This window comes from Sinocyclocheilus grahami, unplaced genomic scaffold (assembly GCF_001515645.1).
Source record: "Sinocyclocheilus grahami isolate Dianchi unplaced genomic scaffold, SAMN03320097.WGS_v1.1 scaffold440.1, whole genome shotgun sequence".
NCBI classification, from domain to species: Eukaryota; Metazoa; Chordata; class Actinopteri; order Cypriniformes; family Cyprinidae; genus Sinocyclocheilus; species Sinocyclocheilus grahami.
In genome coordinates this window covers 1,726,041-1,744,654 of record NW_015505619.1, presented here as the reverse complement: position 1 = coordinate 1,744,654, position 18,614 = coordinate 1,726,041, and the positions used below count along the sequence as shown (strand labels likewise).

The 18,614-nt window shown below is 35.7% G+C and overlaps 1 protein-coding gene across 1 annotated transcript in view; it reads left to right on the top strand.

Annotated features, from left to right (window-relative positions):
* Window positions 1–794: 794 nt before the first annotated feature.
* LOC107552041 (kelch-like protein 29) overlaps window positions 795–18,614 on the top strand; it is a 91,930-nt gene continuing 74,110 nt past the window's right edge. Inside the window, exons 1-4 of the mRNA XM_016233845.1 lie at window positions 795–1,086; window positions 5,023–5,131; window positions 5,263–5,318; window positions 10,356–10,820. Of these exons, the coding sequence (XP_016089331.1) occupies window positions 795–1,086; window positions 5,023–5,131; window positions 5,263–5,318; window positions 10,356–10,820 (922 nt within the window). The remainder of the gene's footprint in view (window positions 1,087–5,022; window positions 5,132–5,262; window positions 5,319–10,355; window positions 10,821–18,614) is intronic.

Sequence of the window (18,614 nt, the reverse complement as noted above, 5' to 3'; positions counted from 1 at the left end):
TTAATACAGCGTATAGCATAGGTCAACTAAATGAATGTAACATGGCAAAGATGAATGCACTTTTGGAAGTTGAATGTAAGGGAAATGTCATTTTGGAATTTCTGGGGTTTAATGTGATATTGTTGTTTATGTATGTTCATGATGCAATTTTCTTTTATTGTTGTAATTAATTTTTTAGCATTAACAAGATTACCCATTGAATTCTTTTTGGAGCGATGACTGATTGAATGTATTTTTAGTCCAGTGCTTGTATATAAGATTAGTATTGACAAAGTTCAGAGGCTGTCATATGTGGATCAACTTACTATGTTGTGTATTTTCAACAGTTTCAATATGAAAAATAACTTTTATATTGATTCAATGGATTTATTGCATTTTGGGAAGAAAAAAAAACATGTCATGGATTTATTGCATTTTGGGGAAAAAGTTATAAAATTTTATAATAAATCTTTGAAAATCTAAATCTGGATTTGAATTTGTAATGTTATTATAACCTAAAGATGCTATGTGAAAGGTTGAAACAGAAAATAGGGGTTTTCACCTTGCCACTTTCTTGGTAAAGAAAACACATTTTTACTCAAATTAATCAAAATGGATTTATAGCGTTTTGGAACCAAACTCTTCATATATTCATTTATTAAAAAAAAACTTTTAGGTGTTGACATCAGCCTAATTTAACCTAATTCTTTTTTTATATATATTACGTATATATTAACTCTATATGTAATTTTTTGTTTGTTGTTGTTTTTATTTATTTAGTTATATCTGTTATTTAGCATTGTTTGTCCTTGTGCATGGATAGAGCCACTTCAAACGCAACTGTTGATGGTCACATCAAGTCGGAGAGCTTTGCGGAGTCATTACGTGCCACATGTGTTTGTTGTCTCCGCTCGCGGCAAAAAAAGGAGATTAAAGCGCGTGAAGTGGTGGATCTTAGGGTCAATCTTTCTGTCATCCATCATGAAAGCCCTGCAGCCACCCCCACCAGCGTATCTCTACAAGCCATCTCTGATAAGGAAGAGCGGGGCTGCTTATTGATCTGTGTCAAGAAGAAACTCCTGCTACCTGCTTTCATATTGCAGACGGGCCGGAGCGGGGCGGGGCGGGGGAAAGAATAAAGCAATCTTAGATTTACAGACGTCTACACTGGGGAAAGTCTGGGGTCAAAAGCAATATGCTTGTGCATCTTTCATTCCATGTACAAAGACGTCTTTGTGTGAAAAGATGGACGTTTTATTATTTAAAGTATCGGCATATTGGCTTCTCTCATTTTGTGATTTTATTGCGGGAGTTCAGCAGTGGCGTGAGCAGCCAATAATTGAGTGTGTGCTAAAGTAATTTGCTTGCATATTAAGTTACGAATCTCGCTGAGAAGATTGGCTTTGTGGCCTTTTCGTCTTGATCCTGAGAAAAGAGTCGCCGCTCTTATGAGCCAGATATAAATACTGTCAAATGACTCAAAAGGGTCAATTTGTCGCATTCAGACTCATTAAAATGCAGAAGTGTTGATGAAGCTACTTTTGAAACTTTCTATAAGCTAATTACAATACAAGCTGATCAAATGAAGTTCAACTACACTTGGGCTTTTCTAGTTATGCTGCAAGCTACTAATAAAGACATTTAATGAAGCAGTATCTTATTAAATAAATCACTGTTTATCAGACAATATCTTTTATATGGAGCTGTATCTTTTTAAAGTGACTATCAGACAGTATAGTTTATTGTTACAATCAAAGAAACATTTATTTGCTTGTTTATTTACTTGTTTCATTTATTTTTCTTTAAAGTAATACATATTACTTATTTAGTTTATTTTAAAATAACAGCGAGGATCTCAAATATGGTGTCACGATTAATATACATATTGATATATAATATCAAAACGCAAATTTACATTTATTCTTGTAATATAACTGAAAAGTTTTTTAAATAAGTCACTGTTTATCAGACAATAAAATTTAGTTTTACAATCAAATATAAATGTATTTGCTTTATTAATTTATTATTTATTTAAGTGTTCAATTATTTATTGAAATAATTGCATTTGTTTATGTTAAAAACAATGAGTATTAGTATACCATTGATAAACTAATTATCATCAGTAAAACTTGAAAAAAATTTACATTTATTCATGTAAATAAATAGAACTGTGAAGCTGTTTAATAGAGCTGTATCTTTTTAAAGAAGTCACTGTTTATCAGACTAAAATGTATTGTTATAATCAGAGAAGTATTTCATTTCTTTTTATTTTAAAAAACAGCGAGGCACTCAAATATAGTGACATGATTAATATACCATTGGTAACTAATTAGGATCAATAAAACCTCTCATTTAGATTTAGTGAAACTGCATTATGCAAAACGGCCAGTCAGAACATGCCAAAACACGCAGGACTCTTGAACTCTGCAGACGAGAAAATGAAGAGCCTGCAAAGGAATATTTTCTCATCGTTATGCGATCTTTTGAATTGCTCATCATGCTTTTGTATTGCGCCACTTCATATTCATATTACAGATAATTACAACTTGTCTGCCATGCTGCTGTAAACAATTCATAAGTTGGCATAATTCTGCTCCATTTGGGCAGATTCAACAGTCAGATGAATTTCATTAGTCCTGCAGCATAATTGCATGATTAATTTGGCTAATTATTCCCATTTATTCTCGGATTAGACATAAAGGCCTGGTTTCATAGAGAGGGCTTAGGTTAAACCAGGATTAGGCAATAGGTCAATTAGGACATTTAAGTAGTTTTTATAAACGTGCCTTAGAAAAAAACATTACGGGTGTGCAGTAGTTTCTTTCAAAGTTTCTTTCAGTTGAAACAGCTCAGATTTACATTTTAGTCTGGGATTAGGCTTAAGCCTTGTCTGTGAAACCGGGGGGAAACTATTTGGAAGGCCTTGGTAAATTAAACCAGTGGTTTTGCTTTGATTCAGATTTTACTTTGGACATCAAGTGACATCAAACCTAGTTTTTATCACACAGAAGTCAACCAAATTGTCTAAAAAAACAAACACTGAGTCGTCACATGTGGTTGCTGCAAGCCTCCTTCATCGATTCCGCCGGCCACGCTGTTCTCAAGCCTGCCGCCTCTGCTCATTATAGCCCCCGGCCAAACTACATTGTTTGGCTTTCCAAAAATGGACACGACTAGAAATCAGTGGTTAAGTTGTATTTACAACTCTGTTCCAGAACACTTCAACCCAAATATTCAGATGTGTGCAGCACATTTTATTAGTAGACTACAATGCCGGCTGTTCTGACTGTAAGCACAGTTTTTATATTTTATATTTTTCATATTTAAAGCGAGTTTTTTGGGCAGTGTAGAGTAGGGCTTGTTGTTTGTAATTTCTCCGATCACAAATGCAGACATGGTTTTATGTTTACGCGGCGCAATGCAACGCAACGCGAAAAAAGACAGTATAAGTCATTATAATCCATAATTATGTCCCCACTGGATGCAACAAATGCCTCGTTTATAATGGGTTTTAATGTTTTTGAATCATCGCTCCGGCCTGACAGGGCATCATCACAGTATGGTGAGGGGCGTAACATTTCCATCTCACGCTTGAGGTATTCGGCCAATCACAACGCACTGGATAGCTGGCCAATCACAGCACACCTCGCTTTTCAGACCGATGAGCTTTATAAAAATCGACGCGTTTCAGAAAGGCGGGGCATAGAGGAGAAACAATAATGTACAGTATGTGGAAAATAATGTGTTTTTTGAACCTTAAACCGCATAAACACATTTCATTACACCAAATACACAAAATAATGTTCTTTTTAGCAACATCATATGACCCTTTAACTTTGTCTACAAGGTATTTATGGTTTTGTTGACTGTTTCTTTAAGGATATTAATATGTTGACATCTGTCTATTGTGACTAGGAGTTAGTCCAATAAACTCATAGAGCCGACAGTGGAAAATTAAATTAAATTAAATTAAATTAATATTAAATTAAATTAATATTAAAATAGAATAGAATAGAATAATAAAATGTACTAATAAATATAGGATGGCAAAACATCCCTAAAAATAATCATCAAAACTACCCAAAAGTATGTATGTATGTATGTATTTATGTATGTATGTATGTATGTATAAATAAATACATAAATAAATAGGCAAACCAAATTAAAACAGTTGTAGTGTTTGATTTTTACAGCATTTTGGTTCGTCTTTTGCAGTAAAAACCTGTTTGGACCACTTGATTTTATATATAACAAATACAATTTGTAACTAGAAATGAATATTATATAAATTGATACTAAATAATAAAAAATAAAATGCAAATAAGTACATAATCAATTATAGGTATTCTTTATTTTAATAAAACAGATTAGACGGATATCAACATCTTTAAAAACTATCAACAAAACTACCCAAAAGTAAAATAATTGAATGAATGAATGAATACCACCTAGACAAAAGTCAAACGATTTCAATGTTTATTTAATTATTTATTTATTTTAGTTAGTTAGCGTTTGAATTTTATTTCAGATAATTTTGGTTTGTTTGTGCAAAAAACAAAACAAAAAAAAAACCAAACAAACCTGGTTTGGTGTGTGTGTGTGTGTGTGTGTGCCAGAATATATAAATGGAATATATAAATAAATATATGAATACAATTCAAATAAGTAAAGTATCAAGTATAGTTAATATAGCAAAATAAACAGACCTTTTCCCTTTATATTTCCCTGTTTTAGGCCATTTTCACACCTTGTTTGTTTGGAGCATTTGATTTGGACCCAGATGTAATTTCTCCAATTGCCTTGTGTAGGTAAAAATGAACAGCGATGAAGTGGGATTCCCTCAACAGAAACATATATGTTGTGTGTATAATGACCAATTTTGCCCATGGTTTGCTGCTTCAATTCAAAAATTCAGTTTGACTGAATTGATTTCAGAGGCATTTTCTGTTCGCTTGTGAATCTGACACAGTCTGAATGAAGCCAGACATCAGAGAACAGGACCGTTGACTTTGAGACCCGTGTATTTCTGCCTGTCATTCACAGATATAGCAGTGTCCCTCGCAGGTCTGAGGAGCCGTGACCCTTTTAAGAGCCTCGTCTCCTTGCTGTTGAAAATCATCTGCAGCCGCACGCTCACAGAATTCATCTCAAGGTAAAGCCGCTCCAGCCTGAAGCTTTTTCAGCGGCCAAAGGCACAAACTGAAGGCCAAGCGTTCCTCCTTTGAACCATCAACACGAGAAAGACGTGGCGTTTGGGAAGCTTCTTTCCTCGGTTCCCATCAGCGGGAGACCACCGCAGATTCCCGTCTCTGAGGATGTTTTTAAAGACACCTTAAGCCGTAAGGAATCGCAAACTTACTTCACAAAGCCACGGTCCTGACAAATGATGCATCGTCGGTTGCTGGCGGCGCGGGAGCGAGCGTTTCTGCCGGGTGAGGAAGAGGCTTCTGTGTTGACAGCAGAGATAGGAAACTGAAGGCCAAGCGTTCCTCCTTTGAACCATCAACACGAGAAAGACGTGGCGTTTGGGAAGCTTCTTTCCTCGGTTCCCATCAGCGGGAGACCACCACAGATTCCCGTCTCTGAGGATGTTTTTAAAGACACCTTAAGCCGTAAGGAATCGCAAACTTACTTCACAAAGCCACGGTCCTGACAAATGATGCATCGTCGGTTGCTGGCGGCACGGGAGCGAGCGTTTCTGCCGGGTGAGGAAGAGGCTTCTGTGTTGACAGCAGAGATAGTAATAGCAAATAAGAGCATGACAGTGTGGATGGTGTATTTGGCTTTGTGAGAGGCGGGGAGCGATGCTGCCCAACGCCTGGTGGATTAGGATGGTGGAGGACAGCCATCCGCTCGAATGGAGACGGCTTATTTGACTGCGGGAAGTGATCCTGCGCACACACCGCCGGATGGAGGATGAGCAGAAGCATGCTGTCGCTGTTTGACAGGCCCTCTTACATTAACGAACACGTGCCATTTAAAGAGACCTCGCTCTGAAGAGACGTCTGAATTATGGGCGTCATCTGAAAGCGTCGCATGGCCCTATTTTCTACTTTTCCTTACCATTTTACAATTTTCTGGCTGTGTTTTGCTTTGTAACATCCACCTTTTACAATCCAGTTAATTCACAGGATAAAAATCAAACCAAGCCATGTCTTTTTTTGTTTTGTTTTATGTAAGGTATCATTTAAAACATATATTTAAAAATAGTTGTTTTTTTTTTATTCAAAAGTTTAGGGTCTGTAATATATAATATTTTTGAAAGATAACCAAGGCTGCGTTTATTTAATAAAAAAAATAATTAATGTTTTTGTTTACTGTAAAAAAAAAGTATATATTTTATATATAATATATAATTAAATTTTTTTTTTTTATTATTTTATATTTTTATTTTTATTTTTTATTTTTTATTTTATACCATTCAAAAATTTGAACGAAAACTGTTTCTATTTGATATATTTTAAAATGTAAAAATGTAAAATGAGAGTCAAAGCTGAGTTTTCAGCATCATTACTCCAGTCTTCAGTGTCCTTCAGAAATCAATCTAATATTCTGGTGTAAGGTAGCATTTAAAACATATATTTAAAAATAGTTGTTTTTTTTTTATTCAAAAGTTTAGGGTCTGTAATATATAATATTTTTGAAAGATAACCAAGGCTGCGTTTATTTAATAAAAAAAATAATTAATGTTTTTGTTTACTGTAAAAAAAAAAAAAGTATATATTTTATATATAATATATAATTAGATTTTTTATTTTTATTATTTTATATTTATTTTTTATTTTTATTTTTTTTATTTTATACCATTCAAAAATTTGAACGAAAACTGTTTTCTATTTGATATATTTTAAAATGTAAAATGAGAGTCAAAGCTGAGTTTTCAGCATCATTACTCCAGTCTTCAGTGTTCTTCAGAAATCAATCTAATATTCTGATTTGCTGCTCAAGAAATATTTATAAATGTCTTTGCTGTCACTTTTGATAAATTTAATGCATCCTTACTGAATAAAAATATTAATTTCTTTCAAAAAAAAAGAATTGTGTAGACAAAAAAAATGCTGGGTTGTTTCAACCCAACTTTGGGTCAAATATGGACTAACCCAACCGTTGGGTTAAATTTGTACATTACATTTTTAACCCAAAAGTTGTGTTAGTCCATATTTTGACCCAAAGTTGGGTTGAAACAACCCAGCATTTTTTAGAGTGTAAACTTTTGAATGATTGCATAATATGAATATTTACTGTTACAGATTTCATAGAAATCGTCTGTGTTTTTGTTAGCAGGAAATACATGTGCATGTACATGTGCAACTGCTTTACATGAGTACCGTGTGTTTCATACTGTATAGTCAGTTTTGCAAAGAACTGAAATGGTCAGTTTTATTTTGTGCATCTTCTTTAATTCTGATCATGCACTCTGAACTTCTGACCTTGAAAGCGAGATGCGGCGTGCATAGCGTTTCCTCGTGGATGCTCTTCATGCATGAACCGATAGAGAAATGGAAGTATTTTAGTAAGTCAGCTAAAATGAGCTAGAAATGTAATATTTGCCGTTTCGCTGCGCCTGCAGGCACACAGAAAGCGCGCTTGAATGCATGCAGTACGGCTGCAGATGAGTGCATGTGAACTCCACAGCTTTGCTATCATAATTCCACTTGCTCTCCTGGTGCACTTTGAAAACTTCAGCAGGTCACTTTCACTAAACTAAGCACCTACTTCGTGGGGGTATGAACGTGTGGCTCCTGCCTAAGGGACAGAGCAGAAAAGCTGTTTCTGGACTCCAGCTAATATTCGAACATTATCATGACATGAGTGCCGTGTTGTCCACATTTAAATTGCTAAGAGGTGCGTGTTACGCCACAGGTTTTTGACGTGACACACGAGGGAAATTATAATTAGAAATGGCTTTATTTTTCCGCAGGTAACGTTTTGTCCACGGCTCTTTTGGACTCAATTAGCCGCTGGCTGTTGACCACGTCTTCAGCGACTGGTGAAGTGGGTCAAATGTGTCATTTTGGGGTTAACATGCAAGGGATTACATGCAGTCAGCTGCTCACAGAATAAACTCTGGTTTGCCGTTGAAGAGTCTTGTAACCCTGAAATCGTCCCGCTGGGGTTTTGGTGGATGATTCTGTCAGTGTTATTAGGAGGTAAATGATGTGGTTTTATTTTCTGCTATCTTCCTCATAGTGCTCAGTAAATAAGCATAAGCCATAATACCATAAAAGGGGATACATCTTTATGTGTGTCACTGCAGATATTTCAAACTGTTTATAAACACAAATTGGAGACTTGATGTGGATTTATGGCTTTTTATGTTTTCTTCTTTTTATTTACAGTTTAAAAAAATGCATATGAAATAAAAGTGGCATAAAATCAAGAAGACATTTAGGACTTCAGCTACTTATTTTTCTCCTCTTCGACTTGCTTATGAAACAGCGAGTTCTGTCAGCGGCATGATAAGATCCATCTTTTGCAGACACAAAAGATGAATATGAATAAAAGGCTTTGTTCCAGAAAAACAAACTGAGATTTTTTTTGCTGTCTTTGGCACACAGAAATATTGTGCAAACCAGTCATTTTAATTCAAAACCAGTTTTTAATTACAATGACATACTGTACGAGTTGTCCCATTTTTGGTAAATAAAATTTACAAAAGTGATTTTGTATACACACAAAGCATATTAAGTGCAGGTAAAATGCATAATGTTTTAAATAACTTTTGTGAAAATAAACTGTTGGCAACGTAACAGATAGATTTATGTAAAGATGAAAAAACATACTTATTCTGCCCTGTATTTATTAAAATATATAATAGAATAATTATTTTAAATGATTGAATACTTCTTGATAGATAGATGGATAGATAGATAGATAGATAGATAGATAGATAGATAGATAGATAGATAGATAGATAGATAGATAGATAGATAGATAGATAGATAGATAGATAGATAGATAGATAGATATGTGTGTGTGTTTTATTTTTTTTTTATGCATTCTTGCCTGTGAAGGATCCATTTTATGCTTCAAGCCCCAATTTCTTGTTTTAATGAAAATTGTGTTTGTCTAACCATTTAATGGGATCTTTAATAAAATCTAATTGTTCAATTCATTATTGCGAGCAAAATTAAATTCAGAAAATATCATATTAGCCAGATTAATTAATCAGCCAATATATGGCCAGTTAGCTTCTTGAGTCTTGAGTGTCTTGTTTTCTAATTGAATTTTTATTCTGTAAATATTGAGAAAAGTAATTGTTCATGTAATAATACATACTTTCTTTAAACAGTGGCATGGAAAATGCCAGATTCCAGATTTTCAAATAGTTGTATCTCGGCCAAATATTGTCCTAACAAACCATACATCAATGGAAAGCTTATTTATTCAGCTTTCAGATGATGTATAAATCTAAATTTAAAAAAATTGACCCTTATGACTGGTTTTGTGGTCCAGGGTCACATATAAACAAAGATACAAACAATAAGACAAATACGGTATTAGAAAGATAACTGGTTGCACTGGTCAATTTTGAGATTTTTGGGGGGCTTTTTGGCTTTTCAAAAACATGTTGTGTCAGACTAGTGTAAAGAAAACATCCAAAATACAGATCTAAAAGTTTATTTTATTGCACTTTGTGTATTTGCATCTGTAAAGGTCATTTTCTCAAAGACATTTCCTTGGAAAAAACGGTAGTTTTTGTTTTCACTTACATACACCAAACTTTACAGTTTTATTCCTATCTATATGTTGCTAGTTTTTATAGAGGGTTTTGTTCATATATCATTTGCCTCATTTTATACATTTTATTTGGCTTTTTTACATTTTACATGGCTTTCAACAGTATCTTCTTGATTTATGGGGTGATAAAAAAAGATATCCAGAATCCCCTCTGTAAAAACTTTTAACTTTAATGAGTCAAATGAAACAAGAATTTTAAATTCAATTTTGAACCTGGTTTATCCAATGTTCAGATTCATTTTCTGGAAGTGTATTCAAATTAGTGCATATTTAATTACATAATGCATTATTTGCATATTTAACCGTAACAGTTCAGAAAACTTAAACAAAAAAAACTTGCAATTCTTAGTATAATCAATCAACTGAACAAGTATGGTGCAGTCCATTAGTCTGTTTTTTTCCCTATTCACCTGCAAACGCATACAGATAATAAACTACATTGTCACGTGAATATAACTGTGATACAGATGATAATCAGATGCTATATTAATCCAAAAACAGCCATAGATCTGCAACTGATACTACTGATGATCTCTCTGTAAAGGCAGATCGTGGAGACGTTTTATTATTTCACAATCTAATATCATCATATCACACGCTTCTACTTTAAATGCATGTTGTTTCGCTTTCTGCAGCTCCTCTATGGCCGCCACAAGTCACTGCCGCCGTCAGCCAGGCTGGACTCTTGGCGCACACATACGCTCTGCCGCAGCCACCAGCTTACAGCCAGGGCACGACTGTCCAAGCACCCATCGTCGGTGTGACCCCGGCGCTCCAAAACCCCCATCCACAATTACCCACACACTACCAACTCCCACAGCAGCCTTCACAGCCAATGACCAACATGGTCCTCAACGTCCAGAGCCAATCCCTCGCCGTCGGCGGCCTGCCTCCAATGCCCAGCATCTGCCAGGTCGCCCATCCCGTCCACACGGTGGTGGGCAATGGCCCATTGACGCATACCATGGTGCAATCCGCCACCATGAGCTCCTCGGCGCCACTGACGAACGGCCAACAGGAAAGCACCAACAACAGCCTGCAGATGCTAAGAACGGTCGGATTGGGGAAATACGAATTCACGGACCCCTGGCATCCCAAAGGTAAATTCTATTTCAGCCACAAATCATTTTAGAAAGTTTTCTTAGCCGTTATAATGTTTTGTTGCGCTCCTCCAGTTTCCGAAAGAATCCCTCGCTATCTTCGACCTGCACAACTTGATGATATATTTATTACTTCCCAGCCTTTCACTTTCAATAAAACCCCCCATTCATCAACACCCACAAGATGAGACGAGTCGGGGTGGATTGCCTTTCTTTTCCTTTTGTTTTTCTTTCTTACCCAACCAGCGGAAGTTCCTAATGATTTTATGAATTAGTTTCTCTGATATTCGCCAGCATCCAGGAACTATTGTGAAGATCAAATAGATTTACGGGGCAGTGGATGCTTCTACAAAATTGTTGGTGGGTCTGAAATGGCAGAAATAATTTCCATATAAATGGAAACCTTATGTAAATATAGTGTAAATGAATTTCAGTTCATATATCAACACAGTCGGGACAGGCAAGTTTAATGTACCATAGCTAATTTCTTAGGAATGATTTATTAGGGGAAATAAACTTGTGGCATTTGATGTAACTTGAGTAAGTCTCAACTTTTCCTGTTCTGTTTTTTGGACTAATTTTTTATATATTTTTTGAATAATATTATTCAAAAGAAACCAGTATATCGTTATTGTGTGATATTATGCCCTAAAGCTCTCAAATCACCTTGATTTTCTAGCCAGCTACAGGCAGAAATCAATTTTTCTTTCTCCCTGTATTGAATGTCATGTTGAATCGTGTGAGGTATTAATCTTCTGAAGAGAAGAGAACATAAGGCGAATTTGCTGCCCATTTATCTGCTTGTAATTGCTTCTGGGGATGATGAGAAATCAGGTGCTCATTGTTCGTTGAATATTGACAGTTAACACTGAAATTTACAGATTAATAAGAACTGGACATTAGCGAGTACTCTTTCATGTCAACAGAAATGGCATCTCAGCCCATTTTAGTTTCATTGGTTTGTGAAAAGGTGGTGTTTCGTACTAGAATCGGACCAAAATGTGAGTTTGCTTTAAAGTAGGCTGAAGAACTTTAAACTAGAGTTAAGCTAGAACAGCTGTTTTATGAGATGTTAATGGGTTCAGGTCATCATTTTGAGAAGATAGCATCAGAACAAACGGCTTTTGCATATAGAAAGATGTTCGATTAACAAAAAATTGGTGTGAGATTGACGTTGGTGGGTTTTGGTCATATTTTTATGTGATAGCTTCCGAAAAACTGGCTTTTGCATGTAGAAAGGTGTTTGAATAACTAAAACTAAAATAAAATAAAGTTGGTGTAATATTGACGTTAGTGGGCTTAGGTCATAATTTTGAGAAGATAGCATCAGAAAATCTGCCTTTTGCATGAAGAAAGGTGTTCGATTAACTAAAAAAATGGTCTATGATTTACACTCAGAAATTGCTAGCAAATTTAGCAAATAATAACAAAGAAGTGGCAAGCAACGCGTTGAATTAAATATAAATTTTTAAAGTAAAGATTCGAATAATAACTTTGCAAAATGCATTTGAGAAAGTAAGTAATCTGATACAATGCAGGAGGAGCTGAATGCAAACTAATGGCATCCAAAGCGGACATGCAGGGATAGATTGGTGCACATATATTTCAGATAAAAGTGTAGATGTAGAAGATTTGGCCAGGATTTATCTATAAGCAAGGCTAATGTGTTATTAAATGGGATATGCTTTTATTTAAAGCAACTTGCATTGCATTCAGTGTATATGTTTTATCGGTTCATGCATTTCATGGGAATCAAACCCATGACTTTGGCGTTCTGCTGTTTGAGCTACAGAATAGAGTGTGAAATAAAGCTCATGCTGATAATGTTGGTGCTATTGGACTCTTTCTGAAAAGCACAGGAGCATTAAAGGGCCAGCTCCACTTAATTTATCCAATTTAATGTCAACATTATGAAAAATCATAATAGATTGTGCTGTCTATTGAATGTCTGAAGACATGAAGCCTTGCATGCATTCTCTTTAAAACCGAACCGTATTTCTGCTTCGTGAATCCAGAGTTCTCCATGTCTCTGTAAGTGGCAAGTCCAGTCTTCATTTCTAACCTCCATCTCTGTTTATCAAGCCCCATGTGCTGCAGTGTGGAAGCGGATCTCTGACAGGTTGGGTTTAGGATGAATTATCACGGCTTTATCTCTCTAAACAGTAAAAGCTGCTCCACGCAGCTTGATCTGCTCCTCCTCTCCTCCGAGAACGAGAGAGACGTCCATCACAATCTGACCTGATCCTGCTGCACAAACGCTGATTAGTTCCTTGACTTAGATTAGATGCATTGATTTTTAGTAGTGTTTGCCAGGTCAAGCTTTGCTGTTATTGCTTCTATTTAGAGTTAGTGATTTAATGTTTAGAATTAAACTTCAGCACATACTATAAAGCAATGCATCACGGAGTTGAGCTTTCCTTAAATTGTACAGCAAATAAAGCACCTAACGCATAGGGTTATGCATCTGTTATTTATGTAATGTTAATCCTGTTATGTTTATGCATATTGGATATTTTGCAATGCATTGCATGGATAATAAACCTTTGAGTCTTTTTAAAAAGATTTATGGTAAAAACCATCCTGGAAGAGGTAAACTTCATAAAAGCTCCAAAGTCTAGTGAGCCTCCTGGTTAGGCAGTATTTAAGGTGCGATTCAGACACAAGAGCTGTTCCAGGAGGTAGGCAGCATAATTATGCCTTTTAAGACACCTTCCTTTGGAGAAAAAAAAATCCATGAATGAAGCAAGATCAATTATTTTTAAATAATGTACTTAGAATTAATTTAATAGTAAAAAGCTTTAAATAAATAGTTCAGCCTAATTAGTATGTAATGAAACTGTCCAAAACTGAAACAGTCATTTATGAAGGGTTAGTTTTAATTATGTTGTAGACTATGGACACAAGTATACTACCGTTCAACAGTTTGGGGTTGGTATGATTTATTATTATTAATATTATTTTTGTAAATGTTTTAAAGGATAAACACCCCTAATCTGCTTTTTATACATATACAAATAATTAAAAATATTTATTTTATTCTTTTTATTTTGTTTTAAACATTACTGTTCAAAAGTTTGGTGTCTGTAGGATTTTTTTTCTGTCCAAAACTGAAACAGTCATTTATGAAGGGTTAGTTTTAATTATGTTGTAGACTATGGACACAAGTATACTACCGTTCAACAGTTTGGGGTTGGTATGATTTATTATTATTAATATTATTTTTGTAAATGTTTTAAAGGATAAACACCCCTGATCTGCTTTTTATACATATACAAATAATTAAAAATATTTATTTTATTCTTTTTATTTTGTTTTAAACATTACTGTTCAAAAGTTTGGTGTCTGTAGGATTTTTTTAATGTTTTTGAAAGAAGTCCCATATGTTCACCAAGGCTATTTGAGTCTTTTTAAAAAGATTTATGGTAAAAACCATCCTGGAAGAGGTAAACTTCATAAAAGCTCCAAAGTCTAGTGAGCCTCCTGGTTAGGCAGTATTTAAGGTGCGATTCAGACACAAGAGCTGTTCCAGGAGGTAGGCAGCATAATTATGCCTTTTAAGACACCTTCCTTTGGAGAAAAAAAAATCCATGAATGAAGCAAGATCAATTATTTTTAAATAATGTACTTAGAATTAATTTAATAGTAAAAAGCTTTAAATAAATAGTTCAGCCTAATTAGTATGTAATGAAACTGTCCAAAACTGAAACAGTCATTTATGAAGGGTTAGTTTTAATTATGTTGTAGACTATGGACACAAGTATACTACCGTTCAACAGTTTGGGGTTGGTATGATTTATTATTATTAATATTATTTTTGTAAATGTTTTAAAGGATAAACACCCCTGATCTGCTTTTTATACATATACAAATAATTAAAAATATTTATTTTATTCTTTTTATTTTGTTTTAAACATTACTGTTCAAAAGTTTGGTGTCTGTAGGATTTTTTTAATGTTTTTGAAAGAAGTCCCATATGTTCACCAAGGCTACATTTATTTGATCAAAAATACAGCAAAAACTGTAATATTGTGAAAAATTATTACCAGTTTAAATAATTGTTATCTATTTGAATATATTTCAAAATGTAATTTATTCCTGTGATGCCAAGCTGAATTTTCAGCATCATAACTGCAGTCACATGATCCTTCAAAAATCATTCTAATATGCTGATTTAGTGCTCAAGAACAATTTTTTATTATTAGCAATGTTGAAAACACTTTTGCTACTTTTAACACTTAAGCATAAATTTAATTTATTTTGTAACATTTTCTTCTGAATTATTCGATAAATAGAATGTTTAAAAGAACGTTTTCTGAAACGGAAATATTTTCAAATAAATAAATAAATAAATATCTTTACATTGTAAATATCTTTACTGTCACTTTAATGTGTCCTAGTTCAATAAAAGTATTAATTTTATTAAAAAAAGCAATCTTACTGACCTCAAACTTTTGAATGATAGCTCACTAGGTTTCAGAACAGAGTTATAATGTATATTGTAGTTGGATACATTACGATTCAATTATGAGACTTCGGTAGTTATGTGTGTTTTTGGTCATTTTGAGTTTGTGAGACTAAATGCTTCTAGCCACACAAGCTCAATTTCATGCATTATTGCTTTCCGGAACGTGTCAGAACCCAATTCCTAATGCAATGTGACTACAAGTAATATTCTGAGCATTGCCTCAAGGGACAGTATAGCAATCATTAGCATAAACTGTCTTCTTCTACAGTCACTTTTCTGTTTCAGGAAAACTACTGTGATGGCAGAGCAGGGATTTGAAGAGAATCTTTAGGAAGTTGGTTAAAGTTACAATTGACATGTAAAAGGCAGCTACCTGCATAATATTGCATTTGTTTTAATGTCATTTGAGGGAAATATCACCTCCTTTTGACTGCTGAGGTTTGTTCGCACGCTTGTCAAGTATTTGCATCTGCTTATGTGTGTAAAACGTATGCCATTAGACCAAAATTCAGCATGTACAGTACTGATGCAAGTTGTCTTTCCTATTCAAACCGATCTGATGCTATCTAATGCTACCAAAACAAATCATAAAATTATGTTTTATTTTTTTGTTGCATTAGTTACTGTAAAAATCTGGTAACATAGTTGTTGTGTTTTCATCTAAGGTTGCTGTATCACTTATACACTAATGGCCAGAAGTTTGAAATAATTAGGTTTTTTAAATGTTTCTGAAGAAGTCACTTATGCTGATCAAGGCTGCATTTATTTGATCATAAATACAATAACGTTTTGAAGTATTATTACAATTTAAAATGGATGTTTACTATTTGAATCTATTTTTAAAATGCCATTTATTTCTGTGATCAAAGCTGAATTTGCAGCATCATTACTCCAGTCTTCAGTGTCACATGATCCTTGTCATAATATGCTAATTTGCTACTCAAGAAACATTTCTGATTATGTTGAAAATGGTTCTGAAAACTGATGTCAGCCAGCAGAGCTTGAATTATTACCAAGGCAAACATTTTGAATAATACGCACTAATGAATCATTCACAATAAGATCAGGAGAATGTATTATGAAAGCATATTGAGTCAACATTAAATTATATTTGAAGTATTGTATGGAGAAAAACAACTAATAGTTTCTCCTCTCTCACGTCAAGAGCTGCCTGCTTGACTTAATCTGAGAAAAAAGAGATCCTACAATAGTCTGATTCAGATAGCTCTGGTTTATATGCATTTATTCTGACCTTCATGGTGTGTGTGTGGCCTGTCAGAGATCGCGCTCGAGAACTCCTCATCCCATATCTATAGCTCTATTGTTATCGATTCACAGCTCTTTTGTTCTGGAAGAGTTTCGGCATTCTTTCCAGTTCCACCGAGAGAGGACTGAATTGAATGAATATATTTGTTCTAGCCGTCTCACACTGTAACACTCTAGAGCAATTCAGAAACATCTTTATACCTTTTAAATGTAAACACAAAGAAATTAACATTTGTTGTTAATTTAGGCCATCCAAGATGTCGGTGACTTTTTTTTTTTTTGGCTCAGTAGAACAGTAAAGAAGATCTTTAGCTGAAACTTGGTCCTTGGTGAATCATAAAATGCAAGTCAGCAGTTACCAGCATTTTGAGAGTCAAAGAAAGCATATACAAGCAAGACAAAATTAATGCATGTGGCTCCTGACGGTCTTATGAAGCAAAACAACTGGTCTGTGAAAGAAACTGAACGTTATTACCTGTAATCCCTTTAAAATCCTGAAGGATGATGTTATGGATTTACAGTGAGGTCTTTTTTTTTTTTGCACTGGAGCTGATCATGTTCTCCAGCATGAACTTGTGCTTCGGAAGGAGCAAGAAAGTCACAAAGTGTGCTTGCATTTGATTAGTGACCTAGAAATTGTGCACAAGCTTCAATGTTTCTTTTTCGTTGTGTGCCTTAGCTTTTCTTTGCCTTCAGTTTGGAAAAGTTTATTTCCAGGTTTAAATGGAACAGCCTGAGCTTTTTGGACCCCGCTGTATGCTGGAGTGCGTTTTAACACAAATGATTCATGCGCAAATGTTAATAACAATCGAAGAGTTCATTTGCGAAAACCGAATTTTTTTTTTCAGAAATCACATTTTTTTATCGCGCATTCCAAGTAATATCAATCAAACTGCAGTTGGGTTGTTTTGATTATAACTTTAACAAATACAGGTAATTTACTAAATTAAAGTTCATTGAAAGTATGTTTTTTTTCATATTAAAAGTTTGTTTTATAGCAAAAGCAGATAACTCCACATTTCATGTTTTAGAGTTTTAAAAAAACGTCCCAGGTTACGTATGTAACCATGGTTCCCCGAGGGAACGAGACGCTGCGTCGGAAAACGCTAGGGGAACGCCTTCAGCGATACCAAGCTCTGAATCATATGTGTAATCAGTCGAACGATGGGCGAGACGTCCGCGGCGGGTGACGTCATGACCAGGAAGCTTTAAAAGCACGTGAGGTGCCGCCGGCGCTAGCTTCTTAGGAGTGAAGCAAGCTCTAGTAGGGATGCCGGAAGTATGGCCTTGCGACGCAGCGTCTCGTTCCCTCGGGGAACCATGGTTACATACGTAACCTGGGACGTTCCCCTTCGGGAACTCGAGCTGCGTCGGAAAATGCTAGGGGAACGAGATGTCCACGCCGCCAGACTTGCAAATCCCTGCCTGGTGTGAAAGGGCACGGCTATGGCAAGAGAACAAAAGAGCCCGGAGTGGCTAAAGTAGGCGGGGCTCGCCATCCCGAAGGTCAACTTCTGGAGGAGTGAATCTTGACCCCCAAAGGAGAGGGGAGATCAGAGGACTCGAGGCTATGGAATAGCATCCTGATCCACCACTTAGCCTAAGCTTCTCTGGCCAGAGGCCTCGGCCTCAGCACACCGCAGAGGAAATGTGTAAGAAGAGGGTGTCTTCCCACTGAATGGCCACCGAGAGGGGCGTGGTAGGCCGCAATGGCCGCCACAAAGCCCTCTAGGGTGGAGTGGGTCAACCCTGCGGATAAACAGGCCTACAGGAACTCCAGAACTGTACCAGACGGGCAGTTAGCTGGGTCGGGCTGGCGGTCTCCGCAGAAATACAGTTTCCTCATAGAGGGAGCTCTGGATGGAGGATGGTCTCAACAACCTCGGTTGAGAGACCGGAAGTTATGAGTTGTGCCTCCTCAGAGGCCACACCCACAGCTCCTGGCGGGGGCGTGCCCTCCGCCTGTGAGAGGAGATCTCTCCTGACGGGAATCTCCCATAGAGCGCCGTCGAGGAGAGAAATCAGGCCTGAGACCCAACTCGGCCCGGCCGGAACGGGGATAC